General features: G+C 45.7%; 8 protein-coding genes across 8 annotated transcripts in view; 2 read left to right on the top strand and 6 right to left on the bottom strand.

Annotated features, from left to right (window-relative positions):
- Positions 1-1,630: 1,630 nt before the first annotated feature.
- LOZ57_004485 (uncharacterized protein) lies at positions 1,631-2,599 on the bottom strand (the record flags this gene model as incomplete). Its single annotated transcript, XM_049253527.1, has 2 exons — positions 1,631-2,524; positions 2,594-2,599. 2 exons carry the CDS (start codon positions 2,597-2,599, stop codon positions 1,631-1,633), a joined length of 900 nt encoding a protein of 299 aa, XP_049107609.1.
- Positions 2,600-3,308: 709 nt separating this feature from the next.
- EHD3 (3-hydroxyisobutyryl-CoA hydrolase) lies at positions 3,309-4,848 on the bottom strand (the record flags this gene model as incomplete). Its single annotated transcript, XM_049253526.1, has 3 exons — positions 3,309-4,517; positions 4,570-4,731; positions 4,798-4,848. The coding sequence occupies 3 exons, from the start codon at positions 4,846-4,848 to the stop codon at positions 3,309-3,311; spliced, it is 1,422 nt and encodes a 473-aa protein (XP_049107608.1).
- Positions 4,849-5,301: 453 nt separating this feature from the next.
- On the bottom strand, positions 5,302-6,258 carry yml6 (54S ribosomal protein yml6, mitochondrial; the record flags this gene model as incomplete). The annotated part of the gene is made up of 2 exons (XM_049253525.1): positions 5,302-6,123; positions 6,178-6,258. 2 exons carry the CDS (start codon positions 6,256-6,258, stop codon positions 5,302-5,304), a joined length of 903 nt encoding a protein of 300 aa, XP_049107607.1.
- Positions 6,259-6,486: 228 nt separating this feature from the next.
- On the top strand, positions 6,487-7,792 carry MRPL35 (mitochondrial 54S ribosomal protein YmL35; the record flags this gene model as incomplete). Its single annotated transcript, XM_049253524.1, has 2 exons — positions 6,487-7,012; positions 7,071-7,792. The coding sequence occupies 2 exons, from the start codon at positions 6,487-6,489 to the stop codon at positions 7,790-7,792; spliced, it is 1,248 nt and encodes a 415-aa protein (XP_049107606.1).
- A 186-nt stretch (positions 7,793-7,978) lies between these two features.
- Positions 7,979-8,591, bottom strand: LOZ57_004481 (uncharacterized protein; the record flags this gene model as incomplete). The annotated part of the gene is made up of 2 exons (XM_049253523.1): positions 7,979-8,170; positions 8,235-8,591. The coding sequence occupies 2 exons, from the start codon at positions 8,589-8,591 to the stop codon at positions 7,979-7,981; spliced, it is 549 nt and encodes a 182-aa protein (XP_049107605.1).
- A 297-nt stretch (positions 8,592-8,888) lies between these two features.
- On the bottom strand, positions 8,889-9,639 carry LOZ57_004480 (uncharacterized protein; the record flags this gene model as incomplete). The annotated part of the gene is made up of 3 exons (XM_049253522.1): positions 8,889-9,252; positions 9,326-9,555; positions 9,637-9,639. The coding sequence occupies 3 exons, from the start codon at positions 9,637-9,639 to the stop codon at positions 8,889-8,891; spliced, it is 597 nt and encodes a 198-aa protein (XP_049107604.1).
- A 698-nt stretch (positions 9,640-10,337) lies between these two features.
- On the top strand, positions 10,338-12,238 carry LOZ57_004479 (uncharacterized protein; the record flags this gene model as incomplete). Its single annotated transcript, XM_049253521.1, has 4 exons — positions 10,338-10,373; positions 10,438-10,452; positions 10,506-10,727; positions 10,778-12,238. The coding sequence occupies 4 exons, from the start codon at positions 10,338-10,340 to the stop codon at positions 12,236-12,238; spliced, it is 1,734 nt and encodes a 577-aa protein (XP_049107603.1).
- Positions 12,239-12,383: 145 nt separating this feature from the next.
- Positions 12,384-13,130, bottom strand: part of LOZ57_004478 (uncharacterized protein) — a gene marked incomplete at both ends in the record, with an annotated part of 1,177 nt that continues 430 nt past the window's right edge. Inside the window, one exon of the mRNA XM_049253520.1 lies at positions 12,384-12,959. Within this exon, the coding sequence (XP_049107602.1) occupies positions 12,384-12,959 (576 nt within the window). The remainder of the gene's footprint in view (positions 12,960-13,130) is intronic.

Raw genomic sequence — 13,130 nt, 5'->3', positions numbered from 1 at the left:
GTGCCGCACTAGGTGAAAAACCACTGCACTTTGTGTATGTGGTATCCGGTAGTATCCTCTTGCTTCTTTGTCCACACTCGCGCGTTCTGAAAAGAAGGCAACGACGAGCTCTAGCATATGTAGAAGCGATAATCGAAGGGAATGGTGAAATGGCAAAGGGTAAATGGGTGGTCGCATAAAAAACGCAGGGCCATTGCTACATAAAAGAGAATATGTGAGACCGATCAAGGGAAGTAGTGGTCGAAGACATTTGACAGCAATGACCGCTAAGGCTGAGCGGAATAGTTGTCATATAGAGGCATTTATCAACTTCTGTACTGTGCAGGCAGTAGACATTATCGAGGCCAATGCACTATTAAAAGCTGAAAATAGTACAAAAACGCATATATTCAGTCTGTTGTGGGCTTGATTAGGATCTTCAGTTGTTGAAGTTGGAAACATTTATTTGTGCAAAGCTTTTTCAGCATGGCCAAAGCGAGCTAGTCCAAAGTTAGTTAGATCATTTGTGAAGAAAGAGTATCACGTGCAACGCCAGAAGGTCCATTGCTTGACGTCGAACAGCATCAACAGCAACTATTAATCAATTCTTTGCCGATTCCTCCGCAAACACCTGGAATCAACTTACCAGGATGAACAAGGCTGTCTCCTTTCTCGAGACTCCCTCTTTGACTGTTGTGGGATAAATCGGACTTCACATCCAAGACCAGGGTCGATTTTAATCCCCACTGATGTGGCTGCCATTTATTGGTGATTGTTTCTGGGTCTGGTAGAAGGCTAGTGTAGAATTTAAGAACCGCAGCATAGAGTGCGCTCTATAGTCATTTCTCATTAATATATTTAGTCAGAATTTACTTCATAGCTTTATCCGGGAGCCCACGTCCCAGCTTTTGTTGACGTGCCCAAAAACAGTCAGGTCACAACCAGGAGCCACTTGGCTTGGCTGGTATATCCATGTATGTATGAGCACTCTTCACGTCCTTTAAACTGGAATGTAGAAAGTAACCAGTTTTAGTCAGCCCCGTCAATATATTTGGATCCCATAAAAGAAAATCTAGGCTCCCTGGAAGCTGTCTGTCCGTCATCCAAAGCCAACTCAGTTGACCACGCTCCAATTCGATATTCGTTATAGCGAAAGTCCACCATGTGTTCTTATGGTATTACTCATGCCGTTCGTGGACAATGCACAAAGCAACCGCAACATAAGATAGAGACACGCCTCCGGAAAAGATGCACTCTTTCGCCGAAGCCAGGCCCTCCTTGTGACACCCTGACACACGACCCAAATCTAGATCAGCTTCCTTCTAGGAAGGGAGGGGTATGCCCGGCATGTCGGGACTCAGGAATATCCCTTGAAATTTACCAGATTAAATGGGTAAGAAAAACTGCGCTCTCAGGTAAATGGCACTGAGCCTGAGCGTATTATAGGTGGATCTCCATGGCTAGGCTCTGTTCGAATCTCGGAATGCTGAATGGAAGGCTCTGTAGAGTCCGAGCAGGATTTGAACAAGATATATTACAGGAAATGATGATGTTATACTAAGAAATAATACTCACATCTAAAACACCTGATAGTAGTATGTATCTAAAGCAAGATCAAAAGGTTGATGTCTATTTCGAAGCCCATGACACCTCAGTCCAAGCCCCGAGAACTCCTGGGGTTGAATGCTTCTAGTTCTCGAACCACCTCGCTCATAGAACTAAAACAGTTCAGCCAGCAGCTCTGGATCAACTGACCTAGGGGTAGCGACGTAACATCGGGGAAGTTGTTGTCTGCGTATAGCCGTTCAACGAGATGATATCGATCATTGGATACTTCGAGTTCATGGTGCGGTGGTTTTCCAGTGATAATCTCGTAGACTGCACAGCCAAATGCAAAAATATCAGTAGATCGGCTCGCCCTTGGCACCGATGGTCGGTAGCTGAACCATTCATAGCAGGAATCCGCCGGTTCACCGTCGATACTGCAGCCTTCAAAGTCAATGATTTTCAGACGACCCTCCTTTGTTATAATCATATTATTGCACCCAACATCACTATGAATGATATTGCTATTATGCAGATGTTGATAGCCCCTTGCAGCTTGTCTCAGCCAGCCAAGCTTCCTCTCAATCGGAATCTTATCTGCGGAGGGCGACCGACATATTTTTCGGAGGACCTCGCCCCTTTCGAGAACAATAGAGCCATCTTTCCGAGTACCCAGCAATTTTGCAATGTTAGAATGTGAGCCGAGGCGGCAATATGCTTGACGCTCAACTTCACCCCGCTCTGTTTCTTGAAACTCTTTTAAAACCCTCTTATCATCGATCGCATAAACAATTCCAGATTTACCAGCGGCAAGGAATTGTAAGGTTTCTAATGATATCGAATCAACATCTGCATGGCTCGATGGATAGAGCAGTTCGAGGCATTTATCTCGGAGTATCAGAATATGGGAGAAGACAGATGCCGCAGTGCGCCTAACAGACGTCGTGCCAATCTCCATCTTCCTCAACAGCAACAGGGGCGAAGAGTTTTGCGGGTGGTACTGGAAGGCAGAGCGTTTTTCGGTGGCTATTGAGTTCAGTCATCATTCACTGGAGTATTTTAACTGTACTTCCATGGGGCGTGCCGAATTGATCCAGCCACATTGTTCAGTGGCTCCGATAAATCTGCTCGTATGTTGAGAGAAACAAGCTCTGATGAAGTCAACTTTAAGGTTTGACTCTATGGCTTGCTAGACTGACCAAGTGCGAGGCTGACTAATTGGCTTCAGCTCCCAGAATATACTCCAAACGTAGAGCTGAAAAAGGGGTGTGTAGTTCTAGCAATCAACTGTATAAAAGATATCAGAAATTTTATACGAAGCACTTGACAATATTCAGACACCAAGTCAGAGACGCCAACGTCCAGCCAATCCCACGCCGCCATATATTTATTTATCTTATCATCATAAAAAATCACTGCAAGCTTCTTATGCCAGTCCAGATAATATGAGGCTTACGAGTTTCTCCAAACCATACATAACACGTCTTAAAACTTCCCCCCGAATCCATCCCCCAGACGAATTTAGTCGACCTTCCAGTAAAAAGGGTCAAATCTCAATATCAAATGTCTGCCTTCGGTTTGGAGATTCCTTTTCCTTTGTCATGCGGCTGAAAGACCACGACATCTAATTATACTGTAGCAAAATCTAAATAGCTCTTACAAGGTTCAAAATCTCAATTTATTTATTTTCTTTTTGCTGGCCTCCCTTGCTATGAGCAGGAATGTGTATGTACGGTCGGGTTATTCGATGAGTTTAAAGTATAGATGTGTATTTAGTTTAATAATTATGACTCTTCTATCCATTCTCTTCCGCCCTTCTCTGTGACTTTTGTTTTGCGGTTAAGAACTTCGCTGACCTTTTCTTTGACCCCATCTTTATAATCCCACCGCAGTAAAAACTCTTTAACGGTCTGGGACTTAGATTCTCCGGACTTGCGTACAAACCGTTCAATTTCCCTTTCAGAGGGGAGCGCTAATCGCTCGTGCGGATAAACCATGTAGTCAATTTCAGGGTTTAAAAGCGGCAGGCGTCGTTCACCTTGAGGAATACGGAAGAAGTCGTCGACATGTTCGTCCGTAACCTCTGCTAGAGTAGCAGGGGTCCAGCGTGGTTCTGTGGGAGGCCTATTTATAAGGCGCGCAGTAACACCCTCAACAAAATCAGGATGTTCCATAAACCGAGCGGCAATTTTCTCCTCGCGTTGGAAGGTCTCTCCGATGGACCATTTACGCCCGACACGAAGCTGACGAAGTGTAACCTTAAGTGCGGTAGGAGAACGAACGTTTAACGTCTTAATAGTCTTTTGTGCCCATTCCTTATTCTCTGTTTCCTCCTCAAGCGCCTCGATGATCGACTCCACGGAGGGTTTGGAGAAGCAGCGATCAATTGATTGGCGGATACTACCAGAAAGTTGAATCTTATCATCTGGTAAATTGGTGGGAAACTCTGACAATGTCCGGTTAATGAGATCGAGTCGCTCCTGGAGAGAGGCATAGTCCTTGAAGGTGAGCTCGGAGAGGCGCGCTGTGATGCTGCTTAGGGTGCTGGAATGGAAATAATGTGTAGCGATCCCCGAATAAAACACTTGAATACCCGCAAGTCGTTCTGAAGTCAGAGCGAGATACGTTCCAATTTCTCCATCGAGACGAGGTAAGAAGAACGACCCCCCAACATCAGGGAAAAACCCGATTGTAGTCTCAGGCATGGCAAAGAGAGTTTTTTCTGTGGCTATCCGGAATGGAGCATGTACGCTGAGTCCAACACCGCCGCCCATTGTAATCCCATCCAAGATGGCAATATATGGTTTCGAGTACGTCGCAATAAGGTGATCAAGTTGGTATTCAAGGGAGAAGAAAGCCTTGGATTTTTTCTGTCCTTCCGCCCCTTTAGAGTTCTGCTCAGCGAGAGTAGTAACGTCGCCCCCCGCACAAAAGGCCTTTTCTCCTGCGCCTGATATCATAATGATATTTGCTAGGTGCGAATTTTCCCATTCCTAGTCTTCCTCAACATTATCCTGCGAGAAGGGTGCGGAGAAGCCTGCATACCTTCAATCTGGGGACTATTTTTCGTGCCATGGAGCCGTTTAGAGAGTTCAATTTCTTCGGTCTGTTAAGCTCAATCGACCGGATGCCGTAGAGACTGTTGAACACGACGTCGTTAGGCTCATCAGATGGAAGTTCTTGGGGGATTGTCGCAGTGGATTCCATCTTAGAAGATTATCGATTAGTAGGGCTCGAAGAAGAACGAGCAAGACAACAATGTCGTCCACTTACCCGGGCATGTCCTGTAAAAGCTGGGTTTACGAGCTTCGCGGCGAGTGGCATGGTTCTAGAAGAGCTCCGCGAGAGCCAGCTCAGCGGCGATGATCGAACACAGGCGGATCGGAGGAACATTAATGGCAAAGGAAGCCCACGAGGCCGATATATTTCTGGGAGAGAAAAATAGGGTGAAACGTGAAGGCAGGTGTGATGTTTCGGGCCGAACAAAATTGTTGGTTCAGGATCAAAGTTGGGGAAGCTTTTTTGCGCAACTCGGTTGACCTCGGGCAGTGCATAGGAACAAGAAAAGTATGCCCGAAAGCACATTGAAAGTGTGAGTCCGTCTAAGTGCCGTAATTTTATCTTGATTCTGCAAGATGGAGAATTAATGAGCAAGACAAGAGAATGAGAATCTACACCGCGGAGCCTTCCGTTTATGAGGGGAATGACAAAAAGAACCCACAAAATACTTCAGTAAGATATCTACTATACAAATAATGAGTACTCCGTTTGTGCTAGTCAAGCTACCCTCGGCGCCTTTTTCAAATCACTAGAGTGGCGGGCGAGCATCTGGTCCAGCGCCCGTTGCTCAATGATCAACCGCCCAGTTTCAAGTAAATCTTTAACGTCAACATCTTCACGGTCCAGCACCCTTGCGTCTTCGCCAATTTGCGCCATTGTCTTAAAAAGCTTTGCCTCCTTCACGTCCGTAATGAGTAACGACCGCCCAAAACGTGCTCCCCAGCCGTGTCTAGTGAAAATCTGCTTTAGATAGTGTACGCTCGCGCCTTCGGGTATAGATATATTGTTGTCAACTATTACTAACTGGCCTCGTCGGTATCGGAAGCTAAGAGCTGTTCGCCAGGCTTTGTCGTAGATCTGTCGAGGTAGCTCAGTCGAAAAGTCTCGTGGATGTGGTCCAAATGCAACACCACCTCCCCTTAACATGGGCGACTTCTTATCGCCCAAACGGGCACGACCAGTCCCTTTTTGAGGCCTGATTTTCTTCCTGCTGCCTCGTACATCGTCTCGCCATTTAGTACTCGCGGTACCCTGCCTTGTCATGTCACCTTCGTAAACTATGGCACGGTGCAATATGTCTCGGCGAAGAGGAAGAAGAAGCTGCTCATTTTTATATTCGAGAAATTGAAGAGGCTCCATCGTATGAAAATCGTAAAGAGTCGCAATTGCTGGGGGGGAGTCCCAAGTTGGGGTGGGAATATCATTGGTAACAGGAGGCGCTGAGGATACGTGTGCATTTAAAAAATCTCTCGAATATGTGTCGCTATGAACCTGTGTAGTAGTCACCATTGATCGCGAGAGATATTTAGGGAGGCATTGCTAGATTCGTGTTAGTCATGGTTAAATCGAACAGTGGACTTCGAGATGATATACTCTTGGAGGGTCGAGAACACCAGCCCAATTGCAGCTGCGACTAAGCCATTTCAAAGTACCCAGCGCTTTGCTGCCAGTCATTTTGGATCTGCCGCCGTCGCAGCGATTTCTTTGTGGTTTTGTGCTGAGAGATTCGGGGAAAATTGTTCGTCTTCGTCTTCGCCTCACGCTTTTTGACGTTTTGCAGAAGTTTGATTTTTGGCGCTAGCGAACCCAGTTTGGACCAAATAAAAAAAACCTCGAGATTCTTCAGCAAACCTCAAGCAGCTTGTCCGCAGGTTGAACCCACTCGCCATAGCGCATTGCGAGATGGCATCAAAGCCATTTCTACAATGTTTTCGCCAGACCTACAGAAGTGGCTTTGCTGCGCTACACCCTCAACCTAACCGCTCGTTTTCATCTACAGCCGCATCACAAGAAGGTGCTCAAGGAGAGGTTCCCAAAGAGCAGCCTTTCTATCGGGCGCCAGATCCATTCTTAGTGACAAGCCCTCGCCTGGAACGTAGGCTTATTCGCGCTGGAAAATTTCCTGTTGGTTCTCGCAGACGAAGAGCCGCCCTACAGAATTCCCCGAACATTTCATTCCCGCAATTGCCATATCAATGCTTTCAAGAAGCCCGAAAGATAATCTTAGAGGATAGGGCGGAGAAGCTAAAACAAATTGAGACGGAACGAGGACGTCTGGAGCGACTACGCGCTACTACTCCTGAAGATGATGCTGGAAAGGCTCAGAAACAAACGAGGATAAAAAGCATGGAGAAGCATTTGGAGGAGTTGAAAATCCTTGCGGATATCAATGACCCCATGACAAAGAGACGATTTGAGGACGGGATGGGTAAGTCGTGGTTTGAACCGATTTGTTGGTATATTAAGTCACCTAACAAATCGTCTAGGTGATATGGATAAGCCAATTTACCGATTCCTAGCCGACAGGAAATGGAGAGAGTACCGTCGAGCAATTCTGGTACAGCGAATTACACAGATGAAGGTCGTCCCCGACGTATTAGCCCATATAGACCCAATTGTGGATGTGAAGTTGTCGTTTGGCAGGAAGAGTGTTCAGCCTGGAGAATTCGTCAACTCTCGCGCTAGCACAGTGGCTCCAGACCTCCAAATACAATCGTTTGCCAAAGATGCGAAACTGGTCACTATCGCGGTCGTCGACCCCGATGTTCCAAATTTGGAAACAGATGCGTTTGACCATCGTTGCCATTTCCTCGCGATTAACGTGCCCATCTCACCAACGGAAATTTCGGTATCTTTGGACAAATTGGCTCCCGAGTCGCAGGTGATTCTTCCGTGGTTGGCGCCGTATGCACTCAAAGGCAGCCCGTATCACCGAATCTCAATACTTATCATGGAGCAAAAGGATCAGAAATCTCTTGACTACAATGTTGCCCAGAAGAAAGTGGAGAGAGAAGGCTTCCGCCTACGTAGTTTTGAGACGAGGCACCAACTCAAACCCATTGGCGCCCATCTATTTAGAACCCACTGGGATGAAGACATGCTGGATGTGATGACCGGACTCGGAGTTGAGGGAATAGACATTGAGTTGAAGCGTAAGAGGGTGGAGCCTCTTCCTTATAAAAGGAGGAACCCCGCCTCATTTAGGTAACTAATTGCCGATTCGTCGGAGTTGCTCAAGGACTTTTTATGTGTTTGGCGCAGCGTTCTTTTCGCTGCTTCTATATGTACTATCCAACAAAGCCGTTTATATGCTCGCCATGGCAGGTTTGTACTATACAAGGATATATCCCAACGTTATGGGATTTGAGGTGGAATGTCCGTAGGTATGTGGAGGTCAAGACCCTTCATCCGCGGGAATCTGCTCAATGTGCATAAGAGAGTTTTCTATCCGCTGATAATTCAGTGGTGCCCAGACTTTTGCAATGACTTTTCCCGTTATCAGCCCCATTGGTAATGGGCCAAAGTCTCTAGAATCCCTTGACCAAGGTAGGTTGTCACCGGTAACCATGATATGACCTTCGGGAACCTACTCGCACATTAACAGACTAGTCAGCGATAAATCTAAGTAAAATAAAGGCCTATGATCTCACTTGAATCATCTTGGCTAAACTGCCAGATTGGTCCTCGGGATCGATCACCACGTAATCCCCTGGCAATCCTGTCACTCTCTTTGCGGCCATCATCAGATAAGATGGGTGTTTAAAAGTAACGATATCGCCAACCTCGACTCTCCTTCCATATTTGTAGTATTTCGAAATCAACAGGTAGTCTCCTTTGAAATGTATCGTTGGATACATCGATGGGCCCGAAGAGAGCTGCAACTCGTAAGCGTGTTCATTGAAGACCTTGCAGGTGCAGAAAGCCCCGGCTGCCCAGAGACCAATGCGGAGCGGGGGAAGTCTTTTACCGCCGAAGCGAAACAATCGGCGAAAAAAAGAAGCGGTCATAGTGCAAGGGCTTCTTGCTCGGTCATGTTTTTGATGGTTTAAATTGTTGCTAGTATTTCGAGCTTGTGGCTGCTCAGCTATGTCTCCATACATTCAAACGATGATATCCAACCACGTGACGTTACTAGTTCTCCTCCACAAGGCAGGCTGAAAATTACTATGTGCATACCAATGATCCCATATAAACCAATAAACGCGCTTTCATTCCAAAAAACCAGAACTCCATAGCAGATGCACCAATAAACCCTCTAAAAGAGAAAGTCACTCCATCGAAGAATTGACAACCGGGAATATGAGCTAAAATACCCCTGCACGTCTCATGACATCTCTGAACTGTTCAAGATTAACACCTGCATGTAATCCTTCTCCGCCATTTGCTTCCCTAACCATATCGCGCAGCAACTCCTCACTGACATCCTCTTTGAGCTCTTTCGCAACACGTCTCAAGTGTGATAACAAGATAGGCCCGTCTGTGCCATGTGTAAAAAGCTGATACGCATGACTTACTTCCTCTGATATAGAATCGTCGGTACGCGAGTGTAGTTTGAGCGCACAGACTGAGAGGAAGGGTTCGTAGCAAACGTAGCCGGTACGTGAAGGGTCGACAGCAGAAAGTATGGAATTAAGCTCGGATTGGGAGGTAGTTGGTAAACCAAGCGCCCTAATAACATATCCATGTGAGTTCCGGGGCGTTGCTGCAAAGAGGTATTGTGTAGACAATGAGTGATGCTTACACCAGCGCCCGGCGCACATCGGCCGTCCTAATCACGCCTTCCTTTTCTGAGGAGAACTCTTCAAGATCCTCAGCAAGTTCTCTTATAGCAAAAAGACGAAATGCTTCTTTTATCTCGGCCTCCTCCTCTGTGGTGATATCATTCTCTTTAGCAAGCTTAGAGATTCGCGCTTTTTTTGCTTGGGCCCGGCCAGGTGTGGACGATGAAGCTACACTTCGGCGCTTTGGTGGCTATTCGTAGAGTAAGTCAATATCATACGAGATATATGGTTCAAATGAACAAAGCGATATTCATTCATTAAAATTACGTACCATTATGCCTGCGTGTAGAGGCTGGCCAAGGTTCAGGTGGAGTTAAGAAGTTGCTTCGAATGGTAGCTACCACAAGAGGCAGTTACGTGCTTATGACTAGATAGGGCCGCGCTGTTTCTCCACTTTCGTTTCTTTGTAAATAGTTGAACAGAAGAGGGGCAATAAATCTATGATCTAGAATATGCTTAATCTTACCTAACTTTTCTTTAATCATAGCGTTAAATCATTCAGTCGTATGAAGCAAGGAAGTCGTTAAATGGTACGGTAAGACACAATTCTTATTCCGGTTAGGACAGGCGGCAGAGTATGGAGTACTCTGTATTGAAACTAGAATTAATCGATCCCTGATGCAGCTCTTTGCTAGTTAGATCTGCGTACTCCGTACTCCGGAGTCCGTACATGCAGCTGGACCAAAATGCAAACCACTGGATAGTTAACTAACGGGCTAGAACCATGCAGCACGTGACACGAATTAACCTTGCTTGGTTATAAATAGTACCTAATCTACTCCATAACCAGAATTAGGCAATCTTTCTCCAGTTCATAGCTCATAGCATCACACGAGTGTCGTCACATACACATTAGGTTCGCGGACAAGTAATGGAAATGTGCAGCAAGAGACCGGATCTTGGAGCTACTGATAAAAGGTCATTCTGAAAGCGTTCTGTGGCTTTGGATGATATAGGCAAGACTATCTTACAATGGATGTGACATTATATATCTACGATTTGTCAAATGTAAAGTTCCATAATTAATATCCTATTTACCTTTAGTGTATATACGATGCTGACCGTGTGACAGGGCCTCGCCCGAACTGTATGTCAAGGGAATGGAAAAGGACCGTTTACCACTCTGACGTATCTTTTTAGCTATCGCTTCCAATTTCTGGGACACAGATAGACGCAATATACCATACGTCCCTTGTATTTGGTGGTGTTGAGTACTATTTTGGTAGGGGAATTCAACAAGCTGCTCCTGGAACAACACATCATGGTCAGCCAATGGAGACCCTTTCGCTCGGCAGGTCAGAACTTCCGCTAGAGGTGATTATTGAGTATATGGACTCTTTATCAAAAACATATACCGAAGATGTATGGCGCTTATTTTTAGCACAAGTGTTGAGAAACTAATACAATTCCAGTCCTACGATCTGTTCTTACGGAACTGTAATAACTTCACACACGATTTAGCTATGTTCCTCGTTGGAAAAGGAATTCCGGAGCATATCAGGAATCTACCAGATCAATTCCTAAGCTCTCCACTTGGCCAGATGATGAAACCGTATATTGACAATTTGCTTCGCGGTCCAGCGCAAGACCTACCAGCACAACCAAGTCAACCAATAACTTCGCTAATACCGCACGCTACAGCCTCAGCTCATGTGAACCGAGTTCACAACGTGACAACCCTCGAGGCCGTTGATAATCTTCTCTTTCAGGCTCAATATTCATGTGCTGTGATATTTTTCACCTCTTCCACATGCCCACCTTGTAAAATTGTCTATCCAGCTTATGACCAGCTGGCCGAAGAAGCTGGAGAGAAAGCTATACTTATTAAAGTGGACATTAACCAAGCCCTCGATGTTTCATCAAAGTATAATATCAGAGCCACTCCGACATTCATAACATTTTTGAAAGGGCAAAAAGACAATCAATGGAGCGGTGCTGATGAGAGCCAGCTTCGAGGTAATGTTCGAATGCTGATCCAAGTAGCTTGGCCTCCACATGCGCATAATAACCTGTCGCTTCCAAGCCTACAGCGAATGATTGATTTTTACATTACTTATCAAAAGACCCCGCCATTAGATAAGCTTCTTTTAAAAGTTGGCCCCGTTGGTGATGACCCTGTACTCGCAGAATTGGTTACCTTTTTAAAAAGAGATGTTACAGCTGACTCTGCGAGACCGCCCTTGCCTGATTTACCACGACTGGCTAGTTTCATTCAAACCAAGTTTTCCGATTTACCCTTAGATATCCATTTCGCCATAATAGATTTGGTCAGAACTGCCTTTTGTGATGCGAGAGTGAGCGGGTTTTTTGCAGAGGAAACGGGCCATCGCACTCTATTGGCATTGCTTGCTAGAGCAAAGACACCCCAGACTGCTCCTTACAACCACCAGCTTGTAATGGCGCAATTGATGTGCAACATATTTACGACACAGCTCTATCCGGACAAGTTTCTTTCATCTGACACGCTCCGCGAGACGTGTATTAACTTTGCAACCACATGCCTACTAGACTCGCATGGAAATCTTCGCGTTGCCGCAGCTTCTTTTATTTACAATTTAGCAGCCCTGAATCACAACGAACGGCTACAAGACCGTCCCGATAAGCTACCAGAAGCAGTTCAGGTAGAACTAGTTGCATCACTCATTGAAGCTATACGGAACGAATCTGAGAGCCTAGAAAACTTGCGTGGTTTACTTCTGTCGCTAGGCCTCCTGGCGTATTGTGCCCCAATGAACGGGGAAGTGCTCGATTTGTGTCGCGCAATGGAAGCGGGGACTATTGTGCTAGAGAAAGCTAATGTCAATGGGTTTTCCGGGGAACAGCTTATACGACAAGTTGGAGAAGAGCTCTTGGGTAATGGATTAAAGTCATGATTAATCTGTTTGATAACTTAGACCATCTGGGTTTACTGTTCAGGTTTTGTATAACCGAACCACACCACGCACCCTATTGGGTTACTCTTCAATGGTAAAACATCTATCCATCCATTCTCCCAGAGGCCTACCAAATGCCTCTTCGTCACTCTGGGCATCTGACAACTTCACTCCTCGGTGTCGTTTCAACTATGAGAGCGTGAGCGTGACCAAGAAATTCCATAACGGAGTAACTAGCATTCTGGAGTCGAAAAAGAAATAACTCAAGTCTAGACCTCTCGTCTTTTGCCCAGGATAGAAAGCTGGACGTTTTGCGAATGAGCTGACCTTCCTCTGAGGCCATTTGCGCACCGCTAACATCGAGTAAAAAGGCACGACCGTTTTTGGAAACCATCATATTATGTGGAAAAAGGTCACCCTGAACAATTTTCAGACTATGTAATAGCTCTAGCTGATCACGTAAACTCTGGGCACTTTTTGGTGGGAGATATGCTTTGTTCAGCGTGGTGCCTTCAATATACTCAAGTAATAATCCACAGATAGGATCGTCAGATGTGTCTTGCCTTCGCCGCCAGTTTCCAACATGTAATTTTCTATCCAGTGTCTCTTCCTGGCTTTCATGAGCATTATACTCAATCATAGGCAACATAGGATGGATAACCTCATGCCCACTTGCTATGCCTGCTGGATAAGAATCATGAGCAAGTTGCTGGCTCAAGGACTGTTCTAAAGTTAGTGATTCTGCTGGTAGATCAAATGAACAGAGAAAACAGAGAAAGCAAGCACTCGCACTCTCAGAAGAGGCAGAGAATAGGGTAGATGCTACAGTCTGTGATGACAGTTGTTGACCATACCCCTAGACACTAGAATAAGTAACTAGATGTCTTTAGAT

The sequence above is a fragment of the Ophidiomyces ophidiicola genome, assembly GCF_022830035.1.
Source record: "Ophidiomyces ophidiicola strain CBS 122913 chromosome Unknown scaffold_18, whole genome shotgun sequence".
NCBI classification, from domain to species: Eukaryota; Fungi; Ascomycota; class Eurotiomycetes; order Onygenales; family Onygenaceae; genus Ophidiomyces; species Ophidiomyces ophidiicola.
This window is presented reverse-complemented; position numbering and strand designations above follow the sequence as displayed.